This window comes from Tursiops truncatus, chromosome 7, assembly GCF_011762595.2.
Source record: "Tursiops truncatus isolate mTurTru1 chromosome 7, mTurTru1.mat.Y, whole genome shotgun sequence".
In the NCBI taxonomy this organism is placed as follows: Eukaryota; Metazoa; Chordata; class Mammalia; order Artiodactyla; family Delphinidae; genus Tursiops; species Tursiops truncatus.
In genome coordinates, this window is record NC_047040.1 from 285,463 (window position 1) to 305,497 (window position 20,035).

General features: G+C 59.5%; 2 protein-coding genes across 8 annotated transcripts in view; one reads left to right on the forward strand and one right to left on the reverse strand.

Annotated features, from left to right (window-relative positions):
• Window positions 1–20,035, forward strand: part of THAP4 (THAP domain containing 4) — an 81,296-nt gene that overhangs the window by 46,209 nt on the left and 15,052 nt on the right. Inside the window, exon 10 of one of the 2 annotated variants that reach the window (XR_012332872.1) lies at window positions 7,753–7,901. The gene's annotated coding sequence lies outside the window, so the exon portion shown is untranslated. Of the gene's footprint in view, window positions 1–7,752; window positions 8,492–20,035 lie in introns of those variants that run through there. The other variant, XR_012332873.1, reaches the window with a different exon arrangement.
• BOK (BCL2 family apoptosis regulator BOK) lies at window positions 2,681–15,008 on the reverse strand. Of its 6 annotated transcripts, none has more exons than XM_073806997.1 (6): window positions 13,976–14,993; window positions 13,255–13,506; window positions 10,436–10,564; window positions 4,889–5,064; window positions 4,439–4,602; window positions 2,681–3,436 (listed from the first exon to the last, which is right to left on the reverse strand). In XM_073806997.1, exons 2-6 carry the CDS (start codon window positions 13,475–13,477, stop codon window positions 3,346–3,348), a joined length of 783 nt encoding a protein of 260 aa, XP_073663098.1. In that variant the 5' UTR covers window positions 13,478–13,506; window positions 13,976–14,993; the 3' UTR covers window positions 2,681–3,345. The 6 variants fall into 6 exon arrangements, 4 of the variants coding, with proteins under 4 accessions (XP_073663098.1, XP_073663097.1, XP_033715292.1 ...); XM_073806996.1 differs by having other exon boundaries at window positions 14,047–14,984; XM_033859401.2 differs by lacking the exon at window positions 4,889–5,064 and having other exon boundaries at window positions 14,047–14,327.

Sequence of the window (20,035 nt, forward strand, 5' to 3'; positions counted from 1 at the left end):
GCGTGCAGCAACGAAGAACCAACCCAGCCAAAAATAAATGAATAAACATAAATAAATAATTTATTTTTTGAAAGTGTAAAACAAGATAAATTTTGCTTCACGTGGGTGTATAGCCCAGCTGCTGAGTGCCCCACCAGGCAGCCCTGCCATGGTTTATACAGCAGACACCCTGATGCTGGGCATCTGGGTTGTTTCCAGTCTTTTGCTGATCAAATAATGTCACAATGAATAACTTTATGTACATGGCATTTTGGACTTTGGCCAGCATAGCTCTGGGATAGATTTCCAGAGGTAGCCAGTCCGAGGGTAAATGCATCTATGACTTGTCCAAGTGTTGCCCCTCCCCCAGGGACTGTGCCATTTTGCTTCCCAGCAGTGTTGTGTGAGGGGACTTGCCTCCACCAACAAGAGTCTGTTGTCAGATTTGGATCTGGGCCAACCTGATCGGTGAGCAATGAGATCCTGCACGCAGTTCTATTTTTGGTTGTGCCACATCGCATTCGGGATCTTAGTTCCCCAACCAGGGATTGAACCCACACCCCCTGCAGTGGAAGAAGCGTGGAGTGTTAACCACCGGACCACCAGGGAAGTCCCTGCATTTCTCTTTTTTTGTCTTTTTCTTCTCGACTTTCGAAGCTTTTAAGTTCTTGTGAATTATAAACATTAATCCTAGTATTCCTGATTTTCAATGACCACCTTTCATGGAGGTGAAATGCATGGTTACAGCATGAACTTCACTCTTCCACAGTGTCCACAGGTGTACAGTTGAGTGGTATTTAGAACATTCCCAGTGTCATGCAACCATCAACCCTGTCTACTTCCAGGACACTTCTGTCACCCCAAGGAGAAACCCTGTACCCCCCCGTACCCATTAAGCCACTCCCACTCTCTACCCACCCCCCCCACCCCCCGCCCTTGCTTCCTGTCTCAAGGTGCAGATACTTTTGAAAATGTTAAATGTTATTGTTTTTTTCCTAGAAAGTATTTTGTCTTTTCTTGCTCCTGGATTTTAAATCATGTTGAGGAAGATTCTGCTCACTCCCCAGTTAGGAAGAAATTCACCCATTGTTTCTAGAACTTGTTTCATTTTTCATGCTTGGCTGTTGGATCCGATTGGAATTTGTTTTGTGTCTAATGTGACATACGCATTCGATTTGGTCTCTGAGTGTTAACTGGTTTGTCACATTTGCTCACAAGCCCGGCTCTTCCCACCTCATCATGGACTTGGTTCTCCAGGCACAGGGGTCTGTCTCTGGGGGTCCCGTGACCCTGCGCCTGCCTGTCTACATGCATTTGGCCTGGGGCCTGGTGGTCCAACAACAGACTCAGAGGCAGAGGCCTAGACCCTCCTCATTTCTCTTCTTTGAAGGGTTTTCCCGGCTGTTTTTGCCCTTCCCCCCCACCCCCACCCCCACCCCCACCCCACCTCATAGGAGCTTTTTTTTTTTTTTTTTCTTTGCGGTACGCGGGCCTCTCACTGTTGTGGCCTCTCCTGTTGCGGAGCACAGGCTCCGGACGCGCAGGCTCAGCGGCCATGGCTCACGGGCCCAGCCACTCCGCGGCATGTGGGATCTTCCCGGACCACGAACCCGCGTCCCCTGCCATCGGCAGGCGGACTCTCAACCACTGCGCCACCAGGGAAGCCCTATATGAACTTTATAATTAGCCTGTTTAGATCCAGAGGGGGAAAAACATTCTGATACTTTCATAAGGATTACGTTAAATTTACAAAGCTACTTAGAGAGCTGTCTTCTTTATGAGATCATTTTCCTCTGGAACATGGGATTTCTTCTGTCCTTCCAAGTCCAGGGTGTCTCTGAGGTACCTTCAGAGTTTGCCTCACGTAGGGTTTCACATTTCTCACTCCGTTTATACCCCGGAATGTCATCTTCTGTTGTTGTTGGAAACGGGGTGTCTCCTCCACTGCAGCCTCTAACCCAATGTCCACGCAGATGCCTGGTCTCTCTCAGTGACCTTAAATCTGCGGCCTCCCTGACTCAGCGTCTGTAACATCACTTTCCCAGGCTGGAGACGTACCAAGGGATCGATCCTAGTGACGGAAGCAGGGTGGCAAAGGGACCTTCCTCTCCTCCCGCCCCCTTCCTTCCCTCTCGTCATCTGCCAGACTTCCCACTGCGAGCGCCCCTGGGTCCCATGCAGACAGAGCAGGCAGAGCTTGGAGAGGTGATGGGCTTGCAGGGGCGGCCGCCCCCTGGGAGGAAGCTGAGGAGAGGGGTCCTGTGGGGGGCCCTGGGGCCAGGAGGTGGGCGATGGGGGAAGGGGGGCAGCCCCCCTTGTGCACGGCAACCTCGCCTTTGGGCTCTTCCCCAGGAGGCTGGATGGGGAAGGGAAGACCCTAGCGGCCGTCTGGTCCACCCTGAGTCGTACAGAAAGGGAACCGGGGCTGAGAGAGGCCGCGTCTAGCACCATGTGCCTGCTGCCAGGCCAGAGGCGGGGGGCGGGGGGGGGAGGGGGACTGAGGAACGTGGGGCGCAGCTGCTGGTGCACGCATGGTGGCAGCACGTGCAGGCATATATGCGCGCAGGCCCCGTGTGGCACAGGGCAGCACAAGTTGGCCTTGGTGAGGGAAGACGTGCGCCTGTGCTCCATCACGTCGGGCCGGCCTGCCATCTGTCGGGTCCCTGGCAGTCGCAGGACAGGTACCAGGAGCAGACGGGGGTCACCCTCCACGGCTGCGCAACTTTATTGGGATTGGACAAACACACCATCCTTCTCGTCGTGGGCTCCCGCGTCCACAGGACCCTGCCACACAGAGACCCACCCCGGTGCGCGGGGGACACGCCCTCCCTCTAGAAACAGGTTTAGCAACCACCACACGAGCCTTAGGCCCCACGGGCGGAGTCAGTAACACTCCACAGCTCCTCCGGCCTCGAGAGTCACCTTCAGGCCCAGAGTCCAGGCCCCCTGCCCAGGAGGACCGAGGCCAGCTCATGTCCTGATGTGGGAACCGCACACAGATGGGGCCCGGCTCCCTTCCTTCAGGGCCTGGGACGTGACCCTGACTTTCTGGCTCTAGAAAGAAGGGGACCAGCGGGGGTTCCAGGGGAGGGGGAATGATGGGGAAGGGCCCCTGTCGGCCCTGAAGCCCAGCTCCAGGGCCAGGAAGCCCCCCTCTTCCCTGTCCAGAGGGCCTGGGTCTGTGGAGGAGGGGCTCAGGGCAGGGCTTCCAGCTTCGACGCGGGGCTCCGAGGGTCTTCCTGGCTTGGGTGGGGCGGAGGGTGATGCTTTCGGGGGCTGAGGGCCTCCCATGTAAGGGGGCCGGGCTGCGGCCCCTGCCCAAGCCAGCAGCTCATCTCTCCGGCAGCAGCATGAAGAACGCAGCCTTCAGGAAGCGGCCACAGCTGCAGAGCGCGGCCACGAGCCAGTGGGAGCGGAGGCCGGGGTCGGTGCTGACCACGCACTTGAGCACATCCGTCTGGGAGGGACGAGGAGGCAGTTAGAGAGTGGAGCGGAGAGGGTGTGGCCTGTCCCCCCCCCCCCCAACCCCGGGTCAGCCAGGTCGCCTGAGGGAATGCTCGAGGCCGTTTGGGAAGGCTTGTGGTCCAGCTGGATGGAAGCCTCCAGCATGGGACCCGACCCAACAGGTGGATTCAGATGGTGAGAGGGAAGGGAGGGGAGCCTGCTGGGCCCCCAGCCATGGGACCAGCTACCAGCTCGGCCACCTGCTGACATCCCACCTGCTGACATCCCACTGTCCTTCTGCTGTGGAGCCTGGGGTGCCAGGGAAGGACAAATCCCTTAGCACAGGAGCAGGAACTGAGCTTTCCAGAAGCCCAGTGAATGGCCACTCCTTACTTCCTTATTTCTTTCTAGTCCTGCTAAGAAATGAAGTACTATCCCTACAGCTTAACCTTTGGCCGTGGTGTCAGTCAGCATCCTGGCTGCCCTGGTGCCCAGCCTCAGCCGGGCTCCAGGACAGGATGGCAGGATGGGACAGCGGGAGGCCCACAGCCACGTGACTCATCCAGGAGGTGACACCCCCCCCCGCCCAGTGCCGCCTTCAGATGAGATCACAGCCCCAGTGGCCCCTCACCGCACCCCCCGTGGCTCCAGTCCCAGCAGAGGCTGAGCTCCGTCCCCTCGGCCAGTGTGCTTTGCACACCTTTGCCCACCATCCATTTTACAGAGGAGAAAACAGCTCTCCTACGGGTGCAGCTGCCCCGCAGTCCCCGAGGCCTGGCCAGGTGATCGGGGACATGGAGACTCTGACACCATCCCTGGGGGCGGGCGGCGGGTTTTAGCTCTGGAGTCGGGGGTGGTCAGACCCAGAGGGCCCACACTGGAGCTGGGCCGCAGGAGCCGTCCTGGGCTGGGCAGCCCCGGCCTCGCCCCTCCTCCAGCCCCGATCACCCCTGCCACTGCCAGCACTCAGGCGTTCAACCACCGCCCCCTTCCTGGCACCGCCATATTCCCTCACCCATCCACCGCGTCTCCGCAGCCAGGTCGCCAGGGTCTTGCGCACGAACTCCCCGAGGCAGTCAACGAGGGCGTGGACCAGGGCGGGCTGGGCCTGTCGCACGCAGTCCATGGCCAGCCCCGCAGCCACTGAGTACAGGGACACAACCTTGCCCCAGGTGATTCCTGCAGGGAGAGAGATGGGTGCTGGTCACCAAAGGCCACCAAGACCCAGCTCGAGGCCAGCCCGCAGGGTCACGTGAGGGGGCTGAGCCTTTCTGAGCCACACCCCTGCCATTCCGCTGGTGACTGGGGTCGACACCCGGGGCAGCCTCAACCCACAGCTCCCACCAGACGGGGAGCTCGGTCAGCTGGCGGCTGTGCGAGTCCCAGCCACCGTCTGCTGCAGGTCAGTCCTGCCACCGTCACGCGTCGTTCTCAGGCGGGGATGTCTCGAGCCTGCGTTACACACCTGCACACCTGGGCCAGGGCCTGGCGATGACCCTGCACAGCCCAGTATCTGCTGGAGGAGGTGATGGAGCAGAAAGGCAAAGAGGAGGCTGAGCAGGTCAAGGGGGCTCAGTGACTCGGCACTGGATGTGATAAACAGGAAGCAGCTTCCATCTGCGCCTGCCCCCCAGCACAGCCCTGCGAGGACAGAGGATGTTCTCCATGTAAAGAAGCTGAAGAAGCCCCGGGAGGAATGGCCTTGCCCAGACCACCAAGCTACTGGGGGCAGAACTGAGATGGAGCCCACCTGGGAGGAAAGACAGATGAATGACAGTCTGGGGAACAGTGCTTGCCAGTTGTATAAGGTTCCTTAATATAGAAAGAGATTTTATAAATCAATGAGAAAAAGAGAGAAACCTTTCAAAAGAAATACGAACACAGAATCCAAACGGCTGATTCACAAAAGAAGAAGCCTTAACAGTACACTAGACACATGAAAGATGCTCACCCTCACCGATAAACAAAGAAGTGTACATTAGAACGCGATGTAAATTATAGTCTATCAGACAAAATTCCAAGTGGCAATGTGAAGATCCATGTAACTCTGCAGCCTGGTAACTGTGATGCAAAAGACAGCTGGAGGGCACCCGGCACCACCTGTGAAAGGACACAAACGTGGGTGCCCCGCCTGAGTCCTAGAAGGAAGCAGCACAGGCAGGGAGGAAGCATGCCCCTCAACCCATGTTCACACCACAGCTGGGACAGTCTGTCATAAGAGCACAAGTCAGTGCGAATGAATCCCTGTTCACAGTCGCCAAAAGGTGGAAATGACAAAACGTAAATAAGCAGTGAGTGGAAAAGCACAATGTGGTCCAGCCACACAGCGGAATGATATTTGGCCTCAAAGTGGAAGGAAGCGCTGACAGGGCCGCAACCTGATGAACCTTGAAAACATCACGCTCAGTGAAAGAAGCAGACTTGAAAGGCCACACATATCGTATGAGTCCATTCCTATGAAATGTGCAGGACTGTCAGATCCGTGGAGACAGAAAGCAGACCAGTGGTCCCTGGGGGCTGCAGGAGGGGGCCAGGCAGTGACAGCCTAATGGGAATGGGTGTTCTTCCCACTGGCAAAGAACTTGGAGAGGTGGTGGTTGCACGATACTGTGCATGCGTTCCACGCCACTGAATCATACACTTTAAAATGGTTAACTGGGCCTTCCCTGGCGGTCTAGTGGTTAGGACCCTGTGCTTCCACTGCAGGGGGAATGGGTTCAATCCTTGGTCGGGGAACTAAGATCCCACATGCCGCGTGGTGTAGCCAATAAATAATAAATAAATAAAATGGTTAATTGTACGTCATGTGAATTTCACCTCAACGAAAATTTTAAAACCCCGTAAATCAGGCCAGGCCACTCCCCAACCCTCCTGTTACTGTCCCTTCCCATCTCCTTCAAAGTAAATCCAAGTCTGAAGTCCCACCTGAGCTGGCTGCTGGCCCGTCTGAGGCCCCCTTGTCCTGCGACATGGCCTCATGCGTGCTATCCCAGCCTCACCACTGCCTGCAGGGCTCCCTCACCCCCAGGGCTCTGCCCAAGGTCCTCCCTCTAAGGGCCACGCAGACCGTGATGGCATCAGGTCCTGGTGACGCTGCCGTCACACCACGCTCCCCATTGACCAACTGCTCGTGGGTGCCAGCCCTGGCGGGCTCTGTGCTGCTCACAGCTGTGCCCTTGGCACCCCCAGGCTTGGCGTCCTGCAGGTACCCACCACCACCAGGGGACAGGTGAAGGGTCAGCATGGCAGGGCGGGGATCAAGACAATGAACACGCGTTCTGCGGTGCTGTGTGGAGAGGTGAGCTCCACGTGATGGCCACGTTTTACCTGGAGAGGAAAGCCCTGGTCCGGAAGGTGCCGGCAGGGTGGTCTCTGGGAGGTGGGGCTCAGGTATGTCCTATTTTCTTTGAGGTCTTTGTGTTCTTTTTTACGGAGATATAATCTCACTAGCGTAAATTCATCCTTTTAAAGTGTGAGATCCAGTGTTTTTAGCATATTGACAATGTTGTACAACCACCACCACTATCGAATTGCAGACATTTTCACTCCAAATCACTGTCCCCAGGAGCACCACGCCCCTGTCACCCCAGCCCTGGTAACCTCTAATCTACTCTGTCTCTGTGGATTACCTGTTCTGGACGTTTCACGAATGCAGTCACACAGTAGGTCCCACTTTGTGTCTGACTCCGTTCACTGAGCAAAATGTTTTCAAGGTTCCTCCGTGCTGTCCTGGTGTGAGCACCTCATTCCTTGTTACGGCCGAATAACGTTCCATCGAGTGGATGGACCACCCATCAGGAAACGAGCACGTGGGCTGTTGGCCCCTCTGGCCGTGGGGATACGCGGCTCTGAACACTCGTGTGCAAGCCCTTGTGTGGACATGTGGCTTCCTTTCTCAGGGGTCAAAACCGAGGAGCGGAACTGCCGGGTCAGGGGGTGACCCCATCAGAGTTACCATTGGAGAAACTGCCAGACCACTTCACGCCCTGACTCTTCACAGCCTCACCCGTGCTGAGTTCTCTGAAGTTTTGCCTTGAGTGCCCCAGTGGGCGCAAGGTGGCATCTTGTTGTGGTTTGATGGGTGTTTCCCTGGTGACTGATGATACTGAGCAACCTCTCATGCACGTACTGGCTGTTCATACATCTTCCTTGAAGAGATGTCCATTCAGACCCTTTGCTCTTTTTAAAGTGAGGTGGTCTTTTTAGTACTGATTTCTGAGAGTTCTTTATCTCATGTGTTTTCTGATCTTTCCGTGGTGAAATATTTTGCTCTTGTAATGAGAAGAAAAAAATGAAAACACTTGCCAACTTTCAGTTTTTCCACTGAAGGGAACCGAGAAGCGCCTGCAGCCAAGACGCAGCCTGGAACAGCGCCCCCTGCCGCTGCCTTCGCGGGGGCTCAGCCACGTGGGGAGGCCACCCGGAGCCCTGCCCTGCAGTCCTCGAGCCGTGCGCGTCACCGGCTACAGCCAGAGCAGGTGAGGGGCCGGCCGGGACGACGAGGGGGAGGAATATCCAGCCCGGGGGGTCAGCGCGTGCAAGACCCAGCTGCTTGGGAGAGGCTGCGGGCAGAGACGGGCAGGGCCGGCAAGCATCTGATGGCTGGAGCTTGCCTGGTGGCAAGAGGGCCTGAGGACCGGGAAGGCTGGGATGAACAAGGGGTGAAGGGAGACCTCGGGTGGGCGGGAAGCGGGAGGGTGTGTGCGGCAGCCACGGGCGGGTCGGGGGGTGGGCTGAGAGCCCGTGGGCTGCACAAGGGGCGGCCCGCAGCCCTGTGCTCCACGGAGCCTGTCCCTGCTCCCCTTTCAGGTGGCTCTGAGTTCCACAGAGGTTAAGAACCACTTGCAGGTCACAGAGCCCATGAGGGGCTGGGCGCCCCAAAGCACCAGAGGGGCAGGTGGCGGTGTGGAGGCCACCACGAGAAAAGGGTAGGGCCAGCTGGGTGGGGCGGGGATGCTTGATCGCAGAGAGGTACATCCTGCTCTGGTTTCAAGCGAAAAATCACGGGCTTTAAACTGAACTCCCCAAGTGAAAGAAGCCGCTGGTACCCTGTGCCCATTCATCACGGCCACACCTTCCTCCCCGCCCCTCCCCCTCCCGGCCCTGCCCCAGCCCCCGCCTCGTCCTTCCAGAACCCAGAGCCCTTCTGGGCACGTCTCCGGCCCGTCCGGCACTGAGCAAGCGGGGCAGGCAGGGGTGGGCGCTTAGTCCCGGCTGCCCGCCCTCTGTCCCTGCCCACACACCAGCCACCTCCCCGGGGCCCAGCCGCCCCCCGCCCCCCTCAGTCCCGAACACCAGCGGCCGCAGCCGCATTCTCAGAGATGACCCTTCCTTTTAAAGCCAGTCCTCGCTCTAAGCCAGCCGCCCGCCCACCCGACAGCGGAGACAGACACCGGCGGCCACCCACGCGCCAGCGTCAGGCCTGACGGGAGCCCAGGGAGGGCCCAGGGCGGCTGTCAGCTCTCTTCCCCGGCCTGCCCAGGTCACCGCGAGGGCACCCGGGTCAGGACTGCCAGACCTCCTGGGCATCCCACGCCTCTCACCAGCCCCCTCCCTCCCAGGCACTCCCCCGTGAAGTCCTGGCCACCCAGTGACGCCCTGGAGGCTGGGTCCTGCAGCCGGGGGTCCCGCGTCCCTGCCACGCCAGCCTGCCCACCAGGGGTCGCAGGGGCCTCCCCGAGAGGGGACAGTGCAGGGCAACACCCAGAGGGTGCGGTCAGCGGGCTGGGGGCCCTCTGATGGGATGCGGCAGCCCCAGCCCCTCCACCGGCCTCCTTTCTTCTGCCGGTGGGCGGAGGTCCCCCATGGGGTGGGACTGTGGCTCCCGGCGCCCTCTGCCCCAAAGCCCTGCTGCCGTCCCAACCATCCGACGGCTAAGGAACGGCAAGGGGTGTTCCAAGGTCACGCCGCTGGTCGACGACAGACCCAAAGCCGCCTCGCAGAAGGGGCCCGTCCTCCCCAAAGCCCTTCCCACCCTCGATGCCACGTGGCCACTCACACCCCCACTCCACCAGGATGCGCCCCGGGAACACTCTGGCTCTGGGGCCCCCAAGCCCCCCTCCTTGAGGGCTGGGACTGGCCATCCCGTCCATCACAGGGTCCCCAGGCCCAGGGCAGCGCCAGACAGTGCTGGGGAAACCTCGGTGGGATCGGCTGATGGGGCAGGTGCTGCACTGGGCTGGGGGCTTCGGTCACCTGATGGCCAGCAGTGCCTGGCGCCTGCTACGTACCAGGACACAGGACCGAGGTGGACACGCAGGGCAGGGGCGCCAGAACAGGGCACGAGGTCACGGGTGGGGAGACAAGGTCTGTGGACCTCAGGGAGCCCAGCAGGTCCCAGGAGGCGGCGTGGGAACGAGAGGGGGTTTTGGGGGATGAGTCCTAGAGTTTCCTGGGAGCCTGGAGGCAGGTGTGCAGACCGGAAGCAGCACGAGCTGAACTCAGGGCGAGGGCACACGGAGGAGGGGCAGACGTCACCTGCTCCTAGGGCCCAGGTGGAGGCTCCGGGAGACCCACAGGTGACTGCGGGCCAGCCGGGTGAGACAGGTGTGTCAGCATTCTCCAAACGTGTGCCGGTGAGCCGCTCCACCGGGGACTCCCACCCTAGCGCACCCCTCCCACTGTGGGGGCTGTTCTGCGACCTGCCTCTGACCAACAGACTCAGGCTCAGTGACACGGCGACTTCTTAGGTCAAAAGAGCCTGGCGGCGCCCACTTGGGCTGCTTGGGACCTGCGGCCACGCCGTGAGAGCCCAAGCCCCACAGGACACGTACTGCCACACGCAGAACAGCCCCACCCCACTCCAGCCAACAGTCAGCACCAACTGGCAGCCTGGGACATGCAGCCCAGACAGGGCTTCCGGTCACTGCAGCCCCAGGACCGCACAAGAGGCCCACTGTCCTTGGACCCAGGGAGGCTCCCCTGAGAGCCCACCCAGCGCTGCAGCCCCGGCCCTGACCCACAGACCCTGGGCCATGCCAGCAGTGTGGGCCCCCTGGACACACAGGCCTACCTGCAGAAACGATCTGGGCTGCCACAGCCAGGAAGGCGTCGGTCACCACGGTCTCGGACTGCAGGGGGATGTTCAGCTGGCGGGCCACGTTGCGGTAGACGCTGGGCCGGATCAGCTCCAGCTCGTCCGCTGCGGTCACACAGGCGGGTCAGAGGTGGTCACACCCACGGGGTGTGGGGCCCACACGGGCCTGGGGCCAGCCCACTCCTCAGCCTGTGGCCACAGCTGGGGACCCTGATCCCAGCCCTATTCCTGACCCCTCGACCTGTCACATGCCCACCCACGAGACACCACCCCCAGAACCCCCGGGGACAAGACCAGGGAGGTGCGGTGGGCACCCCCAGACCTGCCTCTGGGGCCTGTCCCCTCTGCCGAGCCAGCCACGCCCACCCTCTCCCCAGGGCAGAGCCGGCTGGGCCAGTGGGGCGGGCACCCCAGCAGTGCCTGACCAGTGACTCACAGCCCACAGCCAGCTGCATGGGAGGGCGGTAGTCTGACAGGCAAGCAGCCTGCCCGACATGGGTGTGGACTGTGCCAGCGACCCCACACCGGTGGGGAGCCCGGCTGCTGCCTCACAGGGGTGTCCTCGCTCAGGCGCCAGCACCATTCAGTGAACCAAGAAAAGGAGCCACTACCCGGGGCCGCCAGCACCACACAGGGTCAGACCTCGGCTCCTGGGGCCAAGCAGGGGTATCTGCATGGGGCGGCCGCACGTGGCAGCGGGAGGTCCTGTCAAGGGCGCTGCCTGCACGTGTGCCCGCTGCAGCGCCCCTGGCAGTCACGTGCCGGGAATCCCACACAGCCCTCGGACTGGGCATCCCCCAACCCAGCCGCCTCTCCGCCAAAGCAAACAGGAAAACGCTTCCGACTGGAAGTCCAGGCGATAAGGGCTCCGAGTCACCCATGGGGCCAGATGCACTCCATCTAATTAATTAAGATCTGGAACCAGAGGAGGACTGCGGGGAGGCTGGCAGAACGATGCGGGAGGGAGCATGGAAACTCCCAGGGCTGGCCTGGCTGTTCCCACATACAGACCCCGGGGTCTACTGGGGACTGACCCCAACTCGACCCGGGCCTCTTCCTGTTTGCTGCTGCTCCAGGAGCGGGGCGTCTGTGCTCGGGAGGAACTGGGGGTATGCTGGGGACAGGGAGACAGCTCCAGGCCATGACTGGTGGGGAAGGGGCGGTCACGCTGAGCAGCTGCAAGGGCGGATGCTTTGGTGGTTCAAGCCATCTCCCTCCAGGGTCCCCTTAGCCATCTCGCAGGAACTGAACCCCAGGGACTGGCCATGATGAGGCCGGATGCTGGAGGAGGGCCTGAAGGCCTGGCCCCTGAGAGGGCCAGCGCAGGGCACTTGGCCGGACTCTGCTCCTCCAGCCCTGGCCGGAAGCATCCCAGGCTCTCCGGGTCTGAGGTCACAGTGTTGAAGGGACAGATACCGTCCCAGTCTGATTAGCAGAGCCCAAAGCAGGGCTTTTCAGAAAGTTCAAACAGTAGGGACCCCGGGCCCAAGGTAGAGGCAGCCCCAAGCCGCTGCTCGCAGGCAAGGAGATGGAGCTGGGGGCAGGCAGGGCAGAGGCAGGATCTCCTCCTGGCCACTCCAGGGGCTCTTGGGAGGTCAAGACACCATATTCACCAGGACCCTCTGGAGTGCTCCCCCAGTGTTGTCCCCACAGCCCAACTGGAAGAGGTGGCTCGGGCGCTGACCTCAGGGGAGTCCAGGCACTCTGGGCCTCTGGCTGATCCCCCAAACCCCACTTGCTCCCCTCCCCTGAGACCCAGGCGGGACACCGCCCCCTGGCAGCCCTCTGCAATGGCCCCTCGGCACCTGTGTGTCTCCCCTGGACCCCAACACTCCTGTGCAGGCCAGGTCTACACAACCGTGCCCCCAGGGTCCACACAGAACAGGGCAAGCAGACGCGCAAGCCAGCCTGAGGAGGGGAGGGCGTCCCTCCAACCAGGGCTCCCCTGGAGAGCCACCTGGTCAGGGCTCCATCTGCGCTGCCACACCTCCCCGTGTGCACACGCTTGGGTTGGAACTGTCACACTGGATGGGGCAGGGCTGGGCAGCCTCAGTCCCCGTGGAGAGGTGGACTGACTGAGTCAGCTGGGCCGGTCCCTCCCCCTCTGGGGTCCCTGGAAAAGGTGGAGACAGTTACCGGGCTGTGTGTGACCCCACAGTCAAGTACCTCCAGATGTCCACTCAGCTAGCGTCCAGGTGAGATCCTGGGCTGCCTAGCCTCACGGTGGCTCAGCCCTCCTGGGGCACTAAATTTCGCCGGGAGCCCTAAGAGGCCTCCCAATCGAGAGAAGAGCGACCCATGGCAGGATTTGCGCCAGTAACTGCAAGGACCTATTTTCCAAAACAAACAGCAGGACACGTGGTCCGACAAAGGATTTTTGTGCCCAGCTGAGCACAAGGGTCACTCAGGAAGTTTAGCCACCAAAACATCATTCTTCCCGGAGCTGTCTATCCTTTATGGCCAGAGTGTCTGAAATCCGGGCTGAGCAGGCAAATGCGGGGAGGTCTTTGGCGGGTGCACAGGCGAGCCTGAGGGGGGACTGGAAGAGTGGGGTGCTGGAGGGATCATCGGTCTGGGTGCGCCCGCCTTGTGCGCCGGGTTACTCAGGGCACACCGGACCAGCCCCCTCTCTGCCTCAGAGGGGAGACCGAGGCCCAGCAGGGGCGGGTGCCGGCGCGGTCACCGGCGGGCGGGCCAGTGCAGGGACAGCTGTACCCCGAGGCGCAGCGGGGCCGCCCCGCTGGCCGGCTTTGGAGGGTAAGCCTGGGATCCCGCCCGCCGAGGCCCGCACTCACCCAGGCGCAGCAGCACCGTGCACACTTCGGCCAGGCGGCCGCCGGGGGCGGGCGCGGCGCGCTCCGGCGCGCTCCAGGCGAGGCCGGCGCGCAGCAGCCGCGCGTGCACGAACTCCCGGCCGAGCGCCTTGGCCTGGGCCACCAGCTCCTTGTCGGTGGGCGAGCGGTCAAAGGCGTCCATGATCTCGGCGGCGAAGACCGAGGAGCGCCGCAGCACCTCCATGGCGGGGACGCGGGCGGGGGGCGCCGCACCTGCGGGCAGAGGGTGCTCAGACGGGCCCGCCCCGCCGCCCCGGCCTGGCTGGCGGAGAGGAAGGTCGGCCGCGCGACAACGGCGGGCAGCGGGGAGCGTGGAAGGGGCGCGGCGTGCGCCTAGATCGCGTGCGTGCGCCGGGCCGGAGCGCACAGGGAGGCCGGGCCGGCGCGGCTCTGGGGAAGGGCTTCGGCCAGCTGCGGGTAAGCGTTCCTGTTTGTGCCCCAAATCTTTAAAAGCGCGGTGTCACCTTCTTTTAGACGCCGAACTCAATCACAAAGATCCCCACGGGTGCCGGGGATAGGAAGGACCTCGGGGAAATGGCGATTGGCTCTGGGGCCGCCGTGCCCGCGCTCGAAGACGAGTGCGCGGGCGGCGGAGGCGTGGGCGGGGGGCATGGCCCGACCTGCTCCCAACCGGCGGCAGCCGGGACCCCGGCCCGGCCCAGCGTCCGGGGCCACCACCCACCTCCGCGCCTCGCCGTCCTCGGTGTTTGTCCCCGGCCTCTCCGTTCCCATGGCGCGGCCCGCCCTGCTCACCTCTCCCGCCGCATGTCTCGGGCGCGGGGGCTGGGGAGGAGTGCTGGCCTCAGTATCTGCTGGCCTCCGTCTCCGCAGATCTGGATCCTTCCATTCAAACTGGCGAGGACGCGCGCCCCGCCCCGGCGCCCGCCCTGTCCACGCCTGAGCCGGGCTGGAGCGCTGAGGGCGCGGGGACTCGGGCCCTACGGGGGCTCCGGCGGCGGCGTCGGGGGCGAGGCGAGTGCGGGCAGCACAGCGCAACTTTCCGCCGGGCGATAGGCGAGGCTTGGGGCTTTGCCTTCTAAGGGAAAGGCAACCCCGGGGCGGAGCCACGGCCAGAGCTTCCCCGCCGCCTCACCGCTTAAGGAGGACCGAGCGAGTTCCCGGTATGCGCTCAAGGAGGGCCACGGGGCAGGAGCTGTCCCCCACTGTCCCAGTGATTAGGACCTGGCTCTGGCACCAGCCGCCTGGATTCACAGCCGGCTTCATTATCGTATTGATTCCTAGAGGTTCTTTATATATTCTGGATGCTCTGTCCCTGGTCTTACACATGGCTTGGTATTGGAGGTGGGTACTTGGATTTGCATTGTATGGAAGGTATTGCAAATACCTTCTGCCATTCTGTGGTTTGCTGTTGCTTATATTGAACAGGAATTTTCTCAGTGACGTCCAATTTATCAATCTTTTCTCATGTTTAGTGCTTTTTTATTAGGATATTCTCCCGTGTTTTCTTTTAGAAGCTTAATTGTTTTAGCATTCACATTTAGATCTATGGTGGATCACAAATTAATTCCTGTGAATATTGTGGTAGGGGGTCAGAGCTCATTTTTTCTATATGGATATCCAGTAGACCATCATCAGTTATTGAAAGGGCCCTCATCTTTCCACTGAATTGGAGAAGAGTCCCCATTATACACCAAGTGACTGTGTATGTGAGGATCTGTTCTGGACTCTTTTCTATCCCACTGGTCTATTTCTCTACCCTTTTTTTTTTTTTTTTTTGGCATGTGGGATCTTAGTTCCGTGACCAGGGATCGAGCCCACGGCCCCTGCCTAGGAGGCACAGAGTCTTAACCACTGGACCACTAGGGAAGTCCCTATTTCACTATCCTTGAGTCAACGTCTCAACAGGATGAACCCACTTGCCTTAATTCACATACATACAACACTTCACCCAATAGCTGTTGAATACATGTTCTTTCTGTGTGCACATAGGATGTTAAACAAAATAGACCATATCCTGGGCCATGAAGTCTCAACAAATTTCAAAGGATTGAAATCATACAAGTGTGTCCTCTATGAATTAAACTAAAACTCAAAAACAGGAAAACTATCAGAAAGCCTCCAAGTACTTGGAAATTAAATATCACACTTCTAAATAATCAGTGGGTCAAATAGTAATCACGAGGGAAGTCGTAAAATATTTTGAAGTGAACTACAGTGAAAACATGACATATCAAATGCTGTGGGATATAGGTAAAGCAGTGCTTCAAGGAAAATTTATAGCTTTAGAAGAAAGGTTAAAACTAATGCTCTAAGCTCCAATTCAAGAAGCTAGAAAAAGAACAAGTTAAATCTAAAGATGAGAGGAAATAAAAATAAAAGCAGAAATTAATGAAACAAAGCAAAAATCAGGGAAACTCAACCAAGCCAAAAGAGATTAATAGAATGGATAATCCCCTGGAAATAATGGGTAAAAAAAGAAAACACAAATTCCAATGTCAGGAATGAAAAGAGGACATCACCACAGATACTACAAACATTAAAAAGCTAATAAGAGTATATTATGAACAACTTTATGACAGTAATTTGAAATTTAAATGAAACAATTTACCCAAACTGACGCTAGAAGCAATAGAAAATCTGGATAATCCTATAACAATTAAATAAATTTAATTCATAATTTAAAATCTTCCCACAAAGAAAATTCTAGGTTCAGATGTTTTCCTTGAGGAATTCCTCTAAACAGTTGAAGAAATATCACTGACCTCACACAAACCTGCACAGAGAATAGAAAATGAGGGAACATTTCCCGTCTCATTTTGGGAGGCCAACACACCATTGATGCTGACACCTATCAGGAACCTGTTGGGCCTCTGCCTTGGCTTCCCCGTCTGTAGAATAGAGAAAATAGTAATGCCTACATTTTGTGGACCGAATTAGTCAGTCCAGTACAAAAGTGCTTGTCATATAGTAATTGCTCAGGAGTTGGGGCTGTTTTTTCAGAAAAGCCTTCAAGTGTGAGTGCTCATTTTATTGCACTCTTTAACGCACAGTCTGGAGCAGGACAGGGTCTGCCTCTGGCATCTCTGAAGAGCACTAAGGTTTGGGATTCCCTGTATTCTATAGGTGGAAATATGGAAGCTCAGGATGGGAAAGGGATTGCTGAAGGAGTCAGTGCAGGACTGGGCACAGGCAGATTGGGACAACCCCCCAGCCCTGCCCCAGGCCCACGGAATGTATCTCCGGCAGGGGAAGAACCTATGCCCACTCCCCCGCCCCGCAGTGGCCTCAGGCAGCTTCCCACCCTGCCCACAGCCTCAGTTTCCTCCTATACAAAAATAGGATCACGTTTTCTACTTCCTGTCTCCTGGGCAGCACGGATGGGTGCGGAAAGACTCGTGCGCCCTGACACAGGAGCGATAGATGCATCTGTTTAGCGAGCTTCCTTCAGTACAGGAGCTGCCGTGCCTGGATCCAGCCATGCCTGAACCAGTGGACCTCTCCCTGGACATTTTAGACCAGCTCAAAGCCGTGCCTCAGGACACTCACTGCAGGATACTGAGGACCCTGAGGGACTGGAAGCGGCCCAAGTGTTTATCAAAAGGGGAGATTAAGCCCATCTGGAGTATCCAGACCACGGACCCTGAGCCAGACCTTAGAGAGCCCGGGTCAGGCTAGAATCAGTTGAGACCTTCCTGTCCCTTGAGGACTGGAGGAGGCTGACCTGATCAGCCCAGTCCCAGCCCCCAAGCCCCCAAGTGTGCGTAGACTTTCCTACAGTTGCCATTGGCACTGAGTTTCCGCCTCTGCAGATTTCCTGCTCTCCGCTCTTGCCTTTTGTCCGATCCCTCTGTCTGCCCTGCAATTGACCCAGTGGGTCCCTGGTTGCCGAGAAGCCTTCTGAGTGCCGACACCGGCCCAAACTGGCTTGAGCACAGGGAGCCTTGTTGATTTATGGGACTAAATTGTCCTGGGAGACACCTACTGGTTTCAGGCATGGCTGGATCCAGGGGTCTCTCTTTCTATCTGTGAGTCTGTCTGCTCCTTCGTGACAGCTCTGCTCTCAGGCAGGCTGTCCCTGAGTGATGGCAGAAGACGCCACAGCTCCCTGTCTACACCGCACAAGTTCAGTCTTTCCCAGTGGGAGAAAAAGCCAGTCTTCCCAGGGAGTTCCTGGGGATGACCTGGGGCCAGCAACTTCTGTCCCGTGCCTATCTCTGAACCAGCTGTGGCTGGAGATGGGAAGGTGCCAGCCTTTCGGGCCCAGTCACATTTGTGGCTCTGGACAGGGTGCCGGGGCCTATCGGTGCCACTGAACAACCTGGAGGAGGGTCCTGGCTTTCCATAAAAACCTGCTCAAGTCTGCTGTGCGGGCCACAATTTGGGGAGCAGAGGGCTCCATAACCCAGTGACACCAGTGTAAGAAAGTGAGTGGCAACATTCACCTCGACGTGGACAGGGGTCCTGCCTGGTCTGCATATGGCCACGCAGAGGGACAGGCACAGGAGAGTGTTGTCCCCGCCTCCAAAGCAAATGCCCAGGCCCCTGGAACGCTGTCCACAGCCTCCTTCAGAGCCCATGTGGGCCTTTTGCCGAGCCTGGCCCTGAGGGGACTGAGTGGCCGGGTGTGGACGTGTAGGGCTCACGTGCGGGCTCTGGCGCGCAGGGCCAGCTGTGGACTCAGCAAGGGTCTTGGCAGGAGGCTGGCCTCCCGGTGGGTCTGGGCCTTGCACCTGGTAGGCGCTGGCCTGCATGGTCTATTGAGTGGCTCCTGGGCTCCTCCTGTGTCCAAGGATCCCCGGGCCTGCGGGGCCGGCCTCACCACAGCCTCTTCGCTCTCCTCTCACAACGTATCCCGAGAGCCACTTCTGCCTCCTTGCTGCTAGTGCCCCAGTCCAGGCCACTGCCGCCCACCCCCTCTCCAGTCCGCCCTGTGCACGGGGACAGTGTCCTTTCAAAACCAACCAGATTCGTCAGCGCAAGGCCAGGGCCTCTCCCCTCTCTGCCTGCTCGGGGGTTTCAGCTGAACAAACACACTTGTGCCGCAGGGCCTTTGCATGGGCTGTTCCTTCCTTCCTAGATTGTTACAGCTCTGCTCATGTGTCACTTCCTCAGAGAGGCCCCCTCCTGCGCCTGCCTCTCCCTTTGCCCCGGCTAAAATCTTCCCACCCCACTGTGCACAGCAGATCCCTGCAGGGGTAGCTGAAGACAAGGTGGTCTGGGAGGATGTGGCACCCTAGGGGTGTGACACACTCTGCCCCTCACGCACCCCGAGTCTGCCCTCCCGGGAGTCCAAACCATCCCTGACAGTAGTTGTTCACAACACTACATATAGTGTTGTGTTGTGTGTGTTCTGCTTCCCTCTGGGCAGCCGTCCACCTAGGCCGCCCGCCTCCTTCTCAGGCTACCCCCCGGGCCCCCAGGCGGGTGCCTGTGCTGAGCACACGTGTGGACAGAACCGAGAGCGGGGCCGGCTGTGACTACGGCCCCTACTCCTTCCAGTGGGTCCCCAAATCATCTGCTTTGGGGGGGGAGTTTATTCTAAACCCTGAGCCCTCCTGGCCCCTTTCCTCTTGAGGGCTGCGATGTCCGCCTGGCCATCAGCGATTACAGTAGCGATGGGACACCTCCGGCTACAAGGAACAGAAAGCCAGCCCTCAGACAGGCCAGGGACTTATGCTCTCAGCTCCTGGAAGGAGGAAGAGACAGAGGGGCAGCGGGCCTTCCCAGGCACCAGCCTCTCTGCAGGGGGTTCCACGTGCCACCTCAGTGGAAGCGGAGACGGAGGCTCCTGGCCCAAAATGTAGAGTGTCCTTGAACCCTGGAGACGTTTAAGGAATCCCAGAAGCGGGAGCTAATGAAGTACTCAAGAGGCCGTCAGTCGTAACCCTCAGGCTCGGCCCAGGCCTCGGGTGAGGTCACCGCCGGCTGCAGATCAGAGCGCCCCAGGGGCGGGAGCCTCAGGGGTGACACGCAGGGTCACAGTGGGCTGCCTCCCGGGGGTCTCCCCTCGGGCTTCTCTGGCCCCAACCCCACCCCAGGGACTAAAAGGCGGGAGCTGCACCCCAACTCCCATTGAGGAGGGGTCCCACCGGTGCCACTGAGGGGCAGGTAACCCTCCCCACCCCCCCCCCCCAGCACAGTTGGGTGGGCGGACGCTGGGGGACGGGCCCCTGGGGTGGGGCTCTGCTCTGAAAGGCCGCCTGGGTGGGCGTCCGTTCCCTGCTCTTCCAGTGACCCGGCCATCCGACCGTGACCAGAGGTGTCCAGACGGGACCTGGGGTACAGAGGCAGCACCTCCAAGCTTGGGAGGCTGACAGCCGCATTTGCCCAGAGCTCTCCCGGGGCCAGCCCCTCCCCGTTTATTTTTCGCCAGAAGCTCATTCTTCACGGGGAATCAGAGCCCAGGCCAGAAGGGTTTTGTATAAACTTGGATAAGAGCAAGATAAACAACCTGGGAGCCCGCACAACAGAGGGCAGCGCGGCCAGGGGAGGGGTCCACGTGCCCGGCTTTGAGCCCAGCCCCCGTGTCCAGTGGGGGCTGGAAGGGTGGGCTCCAGGCTGGTGTGGCCTCGTGTCCTGGGTCACATGGAACAGCCACGTCGCACCTGCCACCATCGCCAGCCCCTCTGGCAGCACCCTGGGTGCTACAAGTTATAAAATGAAGTCTTGCCTGCCTGAGGGGTGAACAGGGCAGTCGCGTTGTTTAATGCACTCGTAGGGCCCCAGGAGCCGAGGGGGCCAAGTACCTTCCTGGCGGTCTGTCAGCGTCTGAGCCTCATGA

Excerpts from the sequence above, each read along its gene's own strand:
- BOK (XM_073806997.1), bottom strand. The coding sequence starts at position 13,477 with ATGGAGGTGCTGCGGCGCTCCTCGGTCTTCGCCGCCGAGATCATGGAC. Across the intron at positions 4,603-4,888 it reads GCCCTGGCCCAGGTGTGCAG|GAATCACCTGGGGCAAGGTT; the intron begins GTGTGTAACGCA and ends CTCTCCCTGCAG. Across the intron at positions 3,437-4,438 it reads TGCGGAGACGCGGTGGATGG|ACGGATGTGCTCAAGTGCGT; the intron begins GTGAGGGAATAT and ends CGTCCCTCCCAG.